Here is a 15678-nt window from a genome sequence, read left to right on the forward strand (position 1 = left end):
AGACGCAAGGCCACCAACCCACAGGCCACATTTCCAGACTGCTTGCCCTGGAAATGCTGCCATTTTGGCTTGTGGAGATGGAAGCCAACCCCATGGTGGCGGCCGTCCCTCAGTACTCTGTCCCCAGCCACCACTATGTCTCCCTGTGTGCTGTCCCTGCCTTACAAAATCATGTGTTCCATAACATCAGCCATGCCCTGACCAATGCTGTTACTGGGAAGGTCCACTTAACCACGGACACGTGGACAAGTGCTTGTGGCCAGGGATGCTACATTTCCTTGACGGTACACTGGATGAATATTGTGGAAGCCAGGACCCAGTTGAACCCTGGGATGGAACAAGTGAAATCGACACCGAGGAATGCGGGCCCAATTTCATTCAGGGTTTACCCCACTTTCTACAGCAGTTTCTGCACATCCTCCATCTCCGAAATGTCAACATCAGTCGCAAGCAAGAAGAACTGCCTCGGCCAAGCAGCAACAGCCTCTGCTGAAGCTAATCTGCTTAGGTGACAAACCGCACACCGCTGCAGAGTTGTTGAAAGGTCTAGCAGACCAGACTGATCTTTGGCTCTCACCCCTGAACCTACAGCCAGGCATAGTCATGTGTGACAATGGCCGTAAACTGGTGGCAGCTCTGAAGCTTGGCAACCTCGCACATGTACCATGCCTGGCACACGTGCTAAACCCAGAACTGCCTGAGCTACTTGATAAAGTACGCCGCATGTATGCCCATTTCCGCAAGTCAGCTACAGCTTCCACCGCCCTAGCAGTGCTGCAGCAGCGTTTGCATATTCCAGCTCACCGACTAGTGTGCGATGTCACCACGCATTGGAACTCAATATTACATATGTTGGCTAAGCTTTGTGAGCAGCTGAAGGCAGTAATTGAATACCAGCTCCAACATGACCATCAGTATTCCGGTCAGCCTCTGCACATAAGAGCTGATGAGTGGGCATGGTTGTCTAACATCTGTGCTGCTCTCCAAAACTTTGAGGAGTTGACCAAGATGGTGAGCGGCAATGATGCAATAATCAGTGTAACCATACCATTTCTCTGTCTACTGAAACGCTCGCTGCACACAATTAAAGAAGACGCTTTGCAGGTGGAGCAGGTTGAGATGGAGCAAGAAATTATACAGAGTGATGCTACACAGCCCAGCCTCATTATTTAATATTTATTATTATAGCGCCATTTATTCCATGGTGCTTTACTCATCTCATCTTCTCAACACGGATTGGGTGATAATGAAGAGGAGGAAGAAGAACAGGAGCTGGTTGCCTGCGCTACAGACGGTACTACCCACACCACTTTCATCCCGTCTGTTTAGCGTGTATGGCCTGAAGACGGGGAGGAGGAGGACGAGGAAGAGAACATGGACAGTCGTCCTCTTTGTGGGGTAGGGAAATTTTGGTGGTTGGCAGTCTGGCACGCGTGGCTGAATTTATGTTCCGCTGCCTTTCCCGTGACCCTCGCGTTGGCCAACACTAATTACTGGTTGGTATCCCTTCCAGACCCACGCTACAAGGAGAACTTTCCATCTCTCATTCCCGTGGCGGAGAGGTCTACGAAAATGTTGCAGCATCATAAAGCCTTAGTTGAAGATTTATTAAAAAACATTCCCATCTGACAACGCTGGCAGCAGAGGTCACAGTTCCTTGGACAACCAAGAAGTAGAGACAAGGGAGACACAAACCAGATACAGCAGAGGCAGGGGAACACTATCAAAGGTCTGGGACAATTTTCTCAGACCCTCCCACCTCCCAGGCCCTGTTTTCAGTATATCAGGTTGTAATTTGAGTTTGAAGGAGCTCCAGCCACCTTCCAGAGAGCCATGGACCGAATCCTAGCTCCCCACAAGGCATACGCCGGAGCTTAACTGGATGATATCATGACCTTAAGCCAGAATTGGGGAAGCCATCTAGGCATAGTCCATGCGATATTTATTGATTTAAGGAAGGTGGGGTTTTCCATCAACCCAAAGAAATGTGCCACGAGGATGGAGAAGTTAAGCCCTTGGGTTATTTCGTCGGGAGGGGCGAGATCCAATCCCAAGTGAATTAGGTTGACACAATTCAGACTGGTCAACAGCCGTTCCCAAAGAAACAGGTCAGAGCATTTCTGGACATCATGGGCTACTACTGTTGGTTCATCCCTAATTTTCCATGATAGCAGCACCTCTGACAGACCTCCTTGAGGATATGAAGTCGACTATGTCCAAGCGGTCTCCAGAAGTGGAGACAGCATTCCAGGAACTGGAGATAGCCCTTTGTACACAGCCAGTATTAGTGGCTCTGGACTCCTCTAAAGAGTTTGGGGACCAGATGGACGCCTCGGTCTGGTCTCAGGAAGTGAATGGTGTAGAACATCCGATAACGTATCCGAGTCCGAAAAGGTCTTCCTGCGAGAAGGACTACTCCATCATGAATAAAAAGGGTTAGGCCATAAAGTGGCCGTTGGACACTTTAAGATACTACCTATTAGGCAGGAAAAACAACACAATGATAGAGCTCCCAGTGGTGTCTCCATTAAAATAAGGCATAAATAGATGATTAAAATGAGTTTTATTAAAGATAAAAATAAAATATACATAAAATTAAGCAAAGGTATCCAAATGTAGCAATCAAATAACAAGGCATATAATCAAATAATTTTCTGATATAAAGTATTTTCTAGTCGTCCCTAAATGATTTAAAGTGCCAATAGATATGAAAAAATAGGAAAAGAAAATTTTTTTTTTGCAAGGTGCTTGTGCCTAAATGTCCATATTCCAAATATATTAGCAGCAAATTTAATCAAAGTGCAAGGTGCTGTAGTGTTTCAACAACTAACTAAATAAATAAGATGCAAGTGCCTGTATTATATTTATATTGAATACATACTATCAGCTGGCCAGAATATTGCACATAGGGAGAAAGAGGATAACTTTATCAGAAGTTTATCAAGAGTTAGGTAAAATGCCATTTACATGTTGTAATTAGAGAGCCTTTACAACATGTAAGTGGCATTTTACCTAACTCTTGATAAAGTTATCCTCTTAGTTTATATCAGAAAATTATTTGATTATATGCCTTGTTATTTGATTGCTACATTTGGATACCTTTGCTTAATAGTATGTATATTTTATTTTTATCTTTAATAAAACTGTAATTTTAATCATCTATTTATGCCTCATTTTAATGGAGACACCATTGGGAGCTCTAGTATTGTGTTGTTTGACTATTGTTGTAGAGGCTATCTTGTTTGATGACACTGTGTATTAACTATTAGGCAGGAAGTTCAGGTTAATGTCAGACCGTGCCCCGCTGAGGTGGATGCGAGAGAAAAAGGGGAACAATGCCAGAGTGACCAGGTGGTTTTTCGTTCTTCAGGATTTTAGCTTCCATGTAGAGCATAGGCACGGAAGACTACATGGCAATGCTGATCCTCTGTCGAAAGTCCACTGTATGAAGGCGGAAGATGCCAAGACTCCCAACTTTGGGAAGAGGAGGAATACATAAAATGGCCGCCGGACACATCATTGAAGGGAGATATGCATCAAGGAGGTGGTTGTCCTCAGTGATGTAAGCCCAAAAGCAAACTCTGGCATGGATGGTGCTGAGAGTGTTAATAGGGCGTGGCAAGGAGATGGGTGGGGTTGGCTGCTCACATATTCCCGCCCCGGGGCGCGGTATGGCGGGTATAAGGAAGTCCAGCTGTATCCTTATTGCACAATGTGTGGAGGTAAGAAGGCCTCCTGTGTGGTGTCTGCAGACTAAGTTGGTATACTGGATGCTATCCAGCCTGAGTGTCCTAGACTATCACTATAGTGCTGTTATTTGGACTGTTTACTTTGTTTTGCCTGCATAGAAAGGCTGTTCATTTCCTTTGCTTGTGTGACATTGTTTATGGAGTGTTAATAAACCAGCCTGGACGTCTTAACTAAACCGTTTTGTGTGCCTATCTGAAATGCAACAGAGTAAGCAGAAACCTTACACTTCTATCAGCTGCTTTGAAGAATAAAGAGCACTCAGATGACACACAGATCTCAGTTGAAGATACAAAAGGAACATTGGGGTCTTTCTGCCTTCCGATATGTTTCCATTTTTAGAAAACAAAGTTGTGTAATGATGATCTTATTTAATAGTTGTCCTAACTGACATGAATAAAAAAATTCAACCATTTTTAGTCACACCATTTGTCGATCACCATAAATAATTTGTTCACTTAATTGTAACGATTACACAAAGTATGTCATGTTTATTGTAATTGTTTTGCATCTTTATTGTATCTTCTAATGTACTGGCATATAGAGATATCTGTATAGACCAGTATATTATAACATGTAATGAAGAATGCTATTGAGGTTTTTAGGCTGAGAAAATTCTCTTGTACATAACAGTGAAGCCTGTGGCTGGTAATGTTTCTGCCTTATATATCAGAGGTCACTGACACTAACATGCTTCAAAATATGTTTAGAGACATCCATTGTGCACAGTGACCTGTGATGCAGAGTGACCTGTTATGGACAGTGACCTGTGATGGACAGTGACCTGTGAGTAAAGAGTCATCTCCTCTGCAGCAGCTCAGAAATGTGCTCTGGACGCAGTTGAAAAACCTTAAAATACTGTATTGTATACTGGTTATATATGTATGGTTTTCCTGAAGGAGTCAGTAGGCTCTGAAACGCGTTGACAATAAACCTACAATTTTATCATACCAATAATTATGCCTTAATCCGGAGAGCACAGAAACACTTCCAATCCTGCTACTCAAAAAAAGGGTGAAACGCTGAAATGTTGCGAACTTTTTCGCACTTTCACACGAGTCTAAGGAGGGTCCGCCAAAGTGGGTGGAGCATGAACGGGGCTTGCTGGTGCCCGCCAAATTCATCGCTTAGGGCATAACATACACCCATCAGAAATATTGCTCCAGTCAGTCCTTGACATGGGTACCATTTCTGGCGAGGTGCACAGAGGTGCGCACCACTGATAGGGAGTAATATGTGCACATCTGAATGAATTCAGCATTATTTATCACACCACTGCTCTTCATTAAAGACTGGTGTACATGGTGCCACTCTTGAGGAGATTGTCTAAGACCTCCGTTTTGTTTTTTTTTTACTATAGGCCTAAAAACTAAACAGGCAGGTATTTGCTAACAGAGGCAATTACTTGCCTGCTGTACTCAGCGCTGGGTCAGAGTGGTGACTGACCACTCCGGCCGGTGATGCAGCTGCTCCATGTCAGTGAGCAGCCTCTCTTCTTCTGGCTGCTCTGTCGACAAGGTATAACTTCTGATATCATGGTGATTGTTAGTTTGACCTGTGGGAAGCCGGCTGTCAATCAGCATTACATCAGCAGTCACACCCCATCAACAGAGCAGAATGGAAGAGAAGCTGAATCACCAGTAAGAGAAGTCTGTGACAGCTCTGTGTCAGTAGGCACAAAAAGTAGGTAGAAAGCAACTATCTGCGTGTTCTTAGCACTATGTGTTCTTAGCACATTATAAAAATAAAAAAGAATAGTCCCGGGTAACTCCATAATGAATCAGCCCCTACATGCACATCAAAAGTTTCATGTGAACACAACCGAAAAAACCCTGAACATCTAAAGTTACTTTACAAGTCAGTGACTGATTAGAACCTGTGGTTTCTCTGCATTTAGTGATCACTACTCACCTGTGCGGTTATCTGTAGGAATCTCCTCTTTACACCGCTCATCGCCCCTCACATATGGCTCTGTAGTATTAATATGGGTCAGATCTTTACCCTGAAAGAAATATTGTAAAAGTCACAGACAGATGAAGACGTTTGAGAAGATCCAGACAACATCTAATTTCTATGATCAGCTTCATCCTGTCGTCTACACCACACAGGGCTGTGGAGTCGGTAAGCCAAACCACTAATTCAGACTTTTCAATTTCCCTGACTCTCGACTCCACAGCACTGCCTCACTACTGAGCATGTACATAAAGTGCAGCACAGATTTATCTCAACTAAAAGCCTAAATCCTTAGATCAGGAACAGAGCTGACATTTATAGGACATTTCATAACTTTCCCAAATTCTTATGAAAACACTTACAGCATATTAATTTTAGGAGTCGGTCCATTTTATACCGACTTTGACTGCACAGCCCTGTAAGGTATAAAACACACACTGAATAGCCACTTTGAGTGAGGTTGCGCTATTGCTCATTGTTGGCACTTGAGGCATGATATTAGGTGTGCGGTCCGAGCCTGATAATTGCATAGAAATACATGCTGTCATGGTTGAGTCTGGAGAGCCGACAACCAGTTCTAGCATTATGATGTAATCCCTGTCCGAGTTATATGGCCATCTGACTTTGACTCTGACTTGATAAAACATGACTGACACAGCCTTCTACACATCATAGGGGAGATTTCATGACACCTTCTCTCCATCTACCTGATGATCCTGAGGAACACTGAAATCTTCTTGTTTACAGTCCAGTAGAAGAAGACGGGGACATCTCTCTGGTGTTGTCCTCTTACTGGATAGAACTGGAGGAAACACATACAGGGACTGAATTCATTCTTTACATACAGATAATTATAGGCCGTGTGTATTTAGTCCTGTCCATTACCTGGTGATGTGAGGGGCTGGGGAACCTCCATCATGACGTCCTTGTACAGATCTTTGTGTCCTTCTAAATACTCCCACTCCTCCGTGGAAAAATAGACAGCGACATCCTGATACCTTAAAGGAACCTGAAACAAACAATGATACCATCATGCCCCTGATTCCTTCATAGTGTTACTGTATAATGTCCCAGCATTCCCAGTAGTGTCACCTCTCCAGTCAGCAGCTCAATCATCTTGTAGGTGAGTTCTAGGATCTTCTGGTCATTCATGTCCTCATGTATCAGGGGGTGAGGTGGAGGCCTCGTGATTGGGCTCAGGGGTCTTCCCCATCCCTCAAACACAGGGGCCTGACAGCGTTCACTAGAGGTCTTCTTCACTACTGTGTAATCCTGGTTATGGAGAGACACATTAATAAATCTCACTACAGACATTTCCAGAGTCCTCACCTCTCCAGTTCTGTCCATCTGTTATTCCCATAGATAAGAATGATGTAATGTGACGTCATCAGAATCTCTCACCTCTCCAGTAAGCCGGAAGAGGATCTCTAGGGTTAGGTGTAATATCCTTATACTGAAGATCTCTACCCATTGGAGAAGGCTGGTAGAGACGGACAGTTTTAAAAAACTGATGGCAGTGACTGTAATACACAGTATGTGGTTCCCAGCCGCCTCCATTTCTCCAGATCAGTGGCAAGGTCCACATAACCACTGATATGTGGATCAGTAAGCCCGGCTAGGGACATTACACCTCCCTAACTGCCCACTGGGTAAATGTAGTGGCGGCTGGGCCTGAAGCAGAAGGTGTTCTGGTGCATGTACTACCAACTCCAAGGATTGCTGGATGTCTCTCTGTCAATGTTGCCTCCTCCTCATCCGGTCAGTGTAACACCTGCACCAAACAACTTCAGCACGGCCAGGGGGAAACGACAGGAGGTTGTTCTGAAACTCATCTGCTTGGGGGAAAGATTCTACACTGTGCAGGAGCTGTGAACAGACCGATGAGTGTTTAATGCCGCTGAACCTCAAGCCCAGCCTGCTGGTGAGTGATAATGGGCAAAATCTCATAGCAGCTCTGGGCCTAGCCAGTTTGATGCACATCCCATGTGTTGAATTTGGTGGTGCAGAGCTTCCTTAAAAATTACCCCATTAGGTCATAACTGCTGCTTAAAGTGCAGGTCGCCTGTGTGAGCCTTCAGCGTTCTCACCCTGCTGCTCGCCTGTGTGCGCTACAGCGTCACTTCTGCCTTCCCACTCACCGACTCATATGCGACGTACCCACAAGGTGGAACTCCATCTTACATATGGTGGAGAGACTGTGCAAGAAGCAGCAGGAAATAGCGGAGTTTCAGCTGCAGCACACACGGGTGAGTCGCTCTGCAGAACAACACCACTTCACCACCAACGAGTGGGCCTCCATGCGGGACGTGTGTGCCGTGTTGCGCAGATTCAAGTACTCCACCAACGTGGCCAGTGCTGATGACACCATCATCAGTGTTACTATGCCACTTCTATGTCTGCTTGAAAAAATGCTTCAGGAGATGATGGATGAGGTGGTGGTACAGGAGGAAGAGGAGGAGAGACAGGGAATATTCACACCATTATCAGGCCAGTTGACCACACATGGCTCCGAAGGTTGGTTCCTGTACAAACAGAGGTTATGTACACAACTGTTGAGCCAGCGGCAGGTTTGGAGGATGATGATGAGTAACCGGGTTCTTAGCAGGGTGGCACTCAAAGAAGAAAACCAAAAGATATATACAACAGGGGTCAATAGACCTTAACAAAAAGAAAAATTCCCCTAAAACAAATAATCCTTTATTAATCAATTTAAAATACCAGAATATTGGTAGACACTCCCAATTGGAGATATATCTGTCAGTGTGTCACACGCTATTTTAACAGTAGGGGGTTTACAGAAACCAGGTATTGCAAATCAAATATCCCTATATTCACCGTAGGTCCACTCACCCTACCTGACACCCTAAATATGTGAAATGGCAACCCCACTTAACATCGGCTGGCCCTTATAGGCCCTATTGTATACCCGATCACAAAAATTACATGTGCCAAAAACAACAATACGTGATTAAAAAATATCCAAAATATATTGCACCTTCCCAAGGACACGTGTCCAGATCTTAAGATACCTGCCTCTATTGTCTAAATGAATATTGTACAATTCCATGTGCATGGATTTTACAGTAAATACACTAGTATGAACTAATACTAATAGTCTAATTATTCAATAACGTATTGCACAATAGCATATAGAGACCACAGTTAAACATCCCATAAACAACGGATAGTATACATATTTCTATGCACTAATAACAGTATTTGGTCACTCCAACAGTGTATTGCACAAGCCCAAGGCCCATGGAAAAACATTAGTAGGTTCAATATTTCACCCTTATTCGACTCAAGGACAAACAATTATATAAGTGCAATATACATGCTCAACAAAAGATTTCAGATACTTATCCCATCAGAGGGTACTGTCCCGTCCCAACGCGTTTCTCCCCACAGATCTTTGGGGTTCATCAGGGAACTTCAAAAACATCAGAAATTCAGGGTCATAGACACAGGTACCATCATTGTGGATTTACTGAGGCCACAGAGTTAATGCTGTAAACCTCAGGCAGTAGGTCTCTGCTTCTTAAATAGCCAACACTCATAGTCAATCACTCATCAAATCAAAATCACCTGTTGTCAATCTTTGACACACACATGCGTTCCCATCCCTTCTCACTGTTCCATGATGCTCATAGAAGCGCTATGTGTCCTACCAGATAAGTCACCCGAAACCGTAAGTGACGCATTTAAAATGGTTGTTGGCAGCAGGCGGGTAGAACGCAAATTCGTTCCACTCCAACACGGAAATGACATATTCATGGAGCACAGGCCAAGTCCCACTAGGCTTCTGTGAACTGCAAAAATGCATTTCAGCTGGCAAAATTCGTCCTAAAGAGGTGGTAATACCCCCATAAAGTACCAATTTACTCATATCCAATAATATAATAACCATCACTCCTTATGATTCAAAAGGAGGGAATGTCATTAATATCTCAAAAGTGGTATTTAATAAACCACTAATTATAGGCAATTTCATGTATTGTCACTAATATCATCAATATCTCAGAAGTGGTACAGAATAAACCACTAACAGCAATGCTGCCGACGACCATTTTGCATACGTCACTTCCGGTTTCAGGTGACGTCTCTGGTGGGATGCATAGCGTTCCACTAAGCATCATGGAACACAAGGAAGAATGGCAAGGGTCCTTGGACGAATGGGACGCATGTGTGTGTCCAAGATTGACAACAGATGATTTTGATTTGATGAGTGACTGACATTATGTGTTGGCTATTTAAGAAACAGAAACCTGCTGAGGTTTACAGCATTAACTTTGTGACCTCAGGAGCTACACAATGATAGTACCTGTGTCTATGACCCTGAATCTCTGATGTTTTTGAAGTCCCCTGATGAACTCCAACAATCAGGGAGAAACGCGTTGGGACAGGACAGTACACTCTGATGGGATAAATATCTAAAATCTTCTGTTGAGCATTGTAAAGATCCAAGGTTGTGGGTTGTAAGTAATCACATAGGCAGGTTAACGATGCAACAATATTTTATTGATCACAGCCATGGTAATAAGCAATTCCAGGTAAATGGCCAAAAAACAGTTCTCTCAATCCTCAAATTCCCAATCTGGGTTCAGGAGTTCCACTAGCTTTGTATAAGGCCATACTCACTGTCTCCCAACTTTTGGTTGGCCCACAGATATCGTATCTCCAGCCAGTATAGTCTGTAGCCACAGTCCATGATCCTCTTCCTTCAATCCTTCCACACAACTCTCCTAAAACATGTCTGTCCTTTCTTCCACTGGGCTCAGTCCTCTCCCAGGTCAGAAGTGATCACACCCTCCCCCTTAAGCATTCACTGTTCGCTAAACAATGAAGAATATTCTAGAAGCCTTCATCTGAGACTGCCTACAAGACCCCCTGTGGTGACGGCTCCACTGTGTCTACAATCTACACAGACATAACGAGATTATTGGCTATTGGAACAATGGTTAGATACTCCTGAGATACAGATTAGTGGAATGCTGGACATTTTACAAGTGAATCTAGTGCACATACTGACAAGTTAGCAGAACTACGGTATATAAAACATAACAAGTAAATCACTAATAAAACACAATAATTATATTAACAAAAATGGTGGTCCGTTGCTGGAAAAGTATCATAGTCTTTAGAAAGTGGGCAGCTCCTCACATACCTCCCCCACTTTTTCAGCACGGACACGAATTTAAGAGATCTCGCCTTTATGAGAACGAAACTTTGATGTCATCCAGTTTCCTCAAAGCATATTCCAGGTCGTCCTTGCGAATATACTCCACAGTCCCCATTCCACCCTGGTATACGTCAGTGTAATAGACATCTCCAGCTTCTCTCATATGGTCTTTCAGATCCTGCCAACTTCCCGATGGGGGAAGCCCGGAGACAAGGACTCTGTATTTAGTTCGCTGGATCAGGGGTCTGTCCCTTTCCGCGGGGTCCTCCATATCCCCCCCCTGATCCCCAGTTTGTCCTGGGAAGCTCCACACGTGCCCAATGAGAACCAAACTTGTATCCATTGCGACCAACCTCAGAGTGCTGACACCCAGTTAGGGGGATGGTCACTTGGTGGCCTGATAAATAGTGTTCTGGGGAGACAATACTTGGGCTGACCAGAGAGATGGTAGAACCAGTGTCCCGAAGTCCCTGGCCCTCCTCCCTGTCATTTCCCTCTCCCAGGTCACATTCCTTCATGGTAGCAGTTATTGTATTTTGTGTATTACTCACCACAGGTGGGGGGCTAGTCTGCAGATAGTGCCGCTCCCTCTCGGCTGAAGCATTGAGAACCGGTCTTTGGCTTTGGGTTACGACATTTGCCCAGTGGCACACCAATCCTTGTCCTAGGTTGTGATGTGGGCTAGAACGTTCCCAGCATTCCCTGGCAAAATGCCCCATGTGTCCACAGTTATGGCAGTTAAGCCTTCCTAGCCCCAACACGGGCCGTACATGGGGGCTTGGGCAACCTCCCCCTCTTTGTGAAGTCCGAACTCCCTGCCATTCCTCCTCTGGCCAGTCCATGGGTTTCAATGGCCTCCCTGTAAGCTCCTGTTCCCGACTCACTGGGGCTGTACTTCCACGTTGCCCTGGTCGATTAGCAGACCAATCATCAGCCAATCTTGCAGCCTCATCCAGGCTGAGTGGTTTTCTATCTGCCAAACATTCTTTTAAATTACCTGGGAGCTTTGACATAAATTGCTCCAGCATGATTATATCCATTACATGTTCTGCTTCCCGAGCCCTCAGTCCTTCTATCCACCGAGTACATGCTGTACATAGTGTGTTGGCAAACTCCCGATGTGTGTGCGCAGCGGGCTTGTCAGTCTCCCGAAACTTCCTCCAGTAGGTTTCCGGCATGACGGCACACGTCTCTAGCAATGCACTGCGAATGGTAGAGTAACATCTCTGATACATCAAAGACAAGTTATTAAAAGCTTCTCTTGCTTTTCCGGTCAGGCCAACACTCAAATATCTTGGCCAGTCACTGACTGACACCTCATGCAGCAGGCAGAGGTGCAGAGGTTCTCAAATAACCGGAGATGTTCATCAATATCTGAGGTGTCCTCATTAAACTGTGGTATATCTCGGTACCTTAAAGATGTAGGCCCCTCTCTCCTGTTACCCACTGTCCTCTGCACTGGGGCGGGTGGGGGAATCGCTACATGCACACCCAGAAATTTGTTTAACACTGCCGCCAGCTCCATCTCCGTGGCCCGCTCTCCTAGCGCGTCCAGCATCCTCCTCAACTCAGTCGGTCCATCCTCCGTCATCTCTTCTGCCAAGTCACCGCTTGGTAACTTTCCCTGGTATGCTCTCCAGATATAGGTGATCCCACCGCTGCCACCACTTGTAAAGATCCGAGGTTGTGGGTTGTAAGTAATCACCTAGGCAGGTTAACGATGCAACAATATTTTATTGATCACAGCCATGGTAATAAGCAATTCCAGGTAAATGGCCAAAAAACAGTTCTCTCAATCCTCAAATTCCCAATCTGGGTTCAGTAGTTCCACTGGCTTTGTAGAAGGCCATAATCACTGTCTCCCAACTTTTGGTTGGCCCACAGATTTCGTATCTCCAGCCAGTATAGTCTGTAGCCACAGTCCATGATCTTCTTCCTTCAATCCTTCCATACAACTCTCCTAAAACATGTCTGTCCTTTCTTCCACTGGGCTCAGTCCTCTCCCAGGCCAGAAGTGATCACACCCTCCCCCTTAAACATTCACTGTTCGCTAAACAATGAAGAATATTCTAGAAGCCTTCATCTGAGACTGCCTGCAAGACCCCCTGTGGTGACGGCTCCACTGAGTCTACAATCTACACAGACATAAGGAGATTATTGGCTATTGGAACAATAGTTAGATACTCCTGAGATACAGATTAGTGGAATGTTGGACATTTTACCAGTGAATCTAGTGCACATACTGACAAGTTAGCAGAACTATATAAAACATAACAAGTAAATCACTAATAAAACACAATAATAATATTAACAAAAATGGTGGTCCGTTGCTGGAAAAGTATCATAGTCTTTAGAAAGTGGGCAGCTCCTCAAAAGCATGTATATTGCACTTATAAAATTCTTTACCCTTGATTCGAATAAGGGTGAAATATTGAACCTACTAAGGTTTTTCCATGGGTTTTGGGGTTATGCAATACACTATTGGAGTGACCAACCGCTTTTATAAGAGCATATAAGTATGTATACTATCTGTTTATGGGATGTTTAACTGTGGTCTCCATATGCTATTGTACAAAAGGTTATTGAATAATTAGACTATTAGTATTAGTGCACACCAGTGTATATACTGTAAAATCCATGCACATGGGATTGTAATGCCATATTCATTCAGACAATAGAGGCAGGTATCTTGAGATCTGGACACATGTGCAATATATTTTGGATATTTTTTGATCACGTATTGTTGTTTTTGGCACATGTAATTTTTGTGATAGGGTATACAATAGGGCCTATAAGGGCCAGCCGAAGTTGAGTGGGGGCGCCATTTCGCATATTTAGGGTGCCAACCTCCACGGCAAGGTAGGGTGAATGGACCTAGGGCTAATATAGGGATATTTGATTTGTAATACCTAGTTTCTGTAAACCCCTACTGTTATATCTGTCAGTATGCCACACGCTATTTTACCTCTAATTAGGAGAGTCTACCAATATTCTGGTATTTTAAATTGATTAATAAAGGATTATTTTTTTTAGGGGAATTTTTCTTTTGGCTTCGGCACTCAAAGGAGCTCACAGGCATCACTGGAGCATGGCTGGGGGGATACAGAGGACCCAGACGATACACCTCCCACCGAGGACAGTTTGTCGTTGCCTCTGGGCAGCCTGGCACAGATGAGCCAATACATGCTGCTGTACCAGCACAACGACCACCGAGTTGCTCGGATTGTTACCAGTGCAGATTACTGGGTGGCCACCGTGCTGGATCCAAGCTAAAAGGACGACGTACCATCCCTACTTGTGTAACTGGAGCAGGATCGAAAAATTCATGAATACAAGCGCACGCTGGTAGACACACTACTGACTGCGTTCCCACCTGACAGCAAGGGATCAGTGGAAGAACAAGGCAGAGGAAGAGTTGCAGGAAGTCCCCAACACAGCTGGGGCACTGCCACCACCTCGAAAGGGTGGGTTAGCATTGCCAAAATGTGGAAAACCTCCCTCAGCACGCCACAACAAACCACCTTCAGCTACGGTCCGTATTTGCAGGAGATAGCATTTCAACAACATGGTGGAAGAGTACATGTCCACACGTTTCCACATACTGAGATGGCTCTGCCCCATTTAACTTTTGGGTCTCCAAATGGCCTGAGCTTGCCTTTTATGCCTTTAAGGTGCTAGCCTGCCCTGCGGCAAGTGTACTGTTGGAACGCATGTTTAGCTCGGTAAGGTGTATGAGCAGACAGGCTCATTTGCCTGTCCACAGCCAATGTGGGCAAGCTCACAGTCATTCAAATGAACCAGGTGTGGATCCCATAGGATATGTCCGTATCATTGGCAGACTGGAAAAGTATACCAGCCGCACCCATCCATTGTTATATTCCACCTCAATTTGTTCATTCTATTTGCCATTCCCAATTTTTTAGGGCCTCCCCAACTTTAAAAAAAAAAAAACAGGCTGTCATACTCGGGTCGGGAGAGCCGCTAGCCAGTTTGAGCATTGTGATGTAATCCTCGTCCGAGTTATACGCCGTCTGACTCTTCCCTTATACTGGTGTATAAAACAAGACTACACATGAGACCTTCACAGCCACCTACACATAGGGAAGATTTCATGACACCTTTCCCCCATCTACCTGATGATCCTGAGGTACATTGGTATCTTCATGTTTATAGTCCAGTAGAAGAGGAGGACGGGGACATCTTTCTGGTGTTGTCCTCTTACTGGATAGAACTGTAGGAAACACATACAGGGACTGAATTCATTCTTTACATACAGATAATTATAGGCCGTGTGTATTTAGTCCTGTCTATTACCTGGTGATGTGAGGGGCTGGGGAACCTCCATCATGACGTCCTTGTACAGATCTTTGTGTCCTTCTAAAAACTCCCACTCCTCCATGGAGAAATAGATGGTGACGTCCTGACACCTTATAGAAACCTGACACATACAATGATACCGTCATCCCCCCGATCCCTTCATAGCATTACTGTATAATGTCCCAGCATTCCCAGCAGTGTCACCTCTCCAGTCAGCAGCTCAATCATCTTGTAGGTGACTTCTAGGATCTTCTGGTCATTGATGTCCTTGTGTATCAGGGGGTGAGGTGGAGGTCCCGTGATTTGGCTCAGGGGTCTTCCCCATCCCTCAGACACAGGGGCCTGACAGCGCTCACTAGAGGTCTTCTTCACTACTGTGTAATCCTGGTTATGGAGAGACACATTAATAAATCTCACTACAGACATTTCCAGAGTCCTCACCTCTCCAGTTCTGTCCATCTGTTATTCCCATAGATAAGAAT

General features: G+C 44.7%; 1 protein-coding gene across 3 annotated transcripts in view; it reads right to left on the minus strand.

Annotated features, from left to right (window-relative positions):
* The window catches only part of LOC141270720 (uncharacterized), a 47159-nt gene that overhangs the window by 5909 nt on the left and 25572 nt on the right, over positions 1-15678 (minus strand). For 2 of the 3 annotated variants that reach the window (XM_073680814.1, XM_073680813.1), the window contains exons 3-9: positions 15401-15580; positions 15194-15317; positions 15013-15110; positions 6793-6972; positions 6586-6709; positions 6408-6502; positions 5659-5749 (exon numbers count right to left, since the gene is read on the minus strand). In XM_073680814.1, coding sequence (XP_073536915.1) covers positions 5659-5749; positions 6408-6502; positions 6586-6709; positions 6793-6972; positions 15013-15110; positions 15194-15317; positions 15401-15580 — 892 coding nt within the window. The remainder of the gene's footprint in view (positions 1-5658; positions 5750-6407; positions 6503-6585; positions 6710-6792; positions 6973-15012; positions 15111-15193; positions 15318-15400; positions 15581-15678) is intronic. The other variant, XM_073680815.1, reaches the window with a different exon arrangement.

This window comes from Phyllobates terribilis, unplaced genomic scaffold (genome assembly GCF_046119375.1).
Source record: "Phyllobates terribilis strain yellow unplaced genomic scaffold, ASM4611937v1 Scaffold_5__5_contigs__length_657084704, whole genome shotgun sequence".
In the NCBI taxonomy this organism is placed as follows: Eukaryota; Metazoa; Chordata; class Amphibia; order Anura; family Dendrobatidae; genus Phyllobates; species Phyllobates terribilis.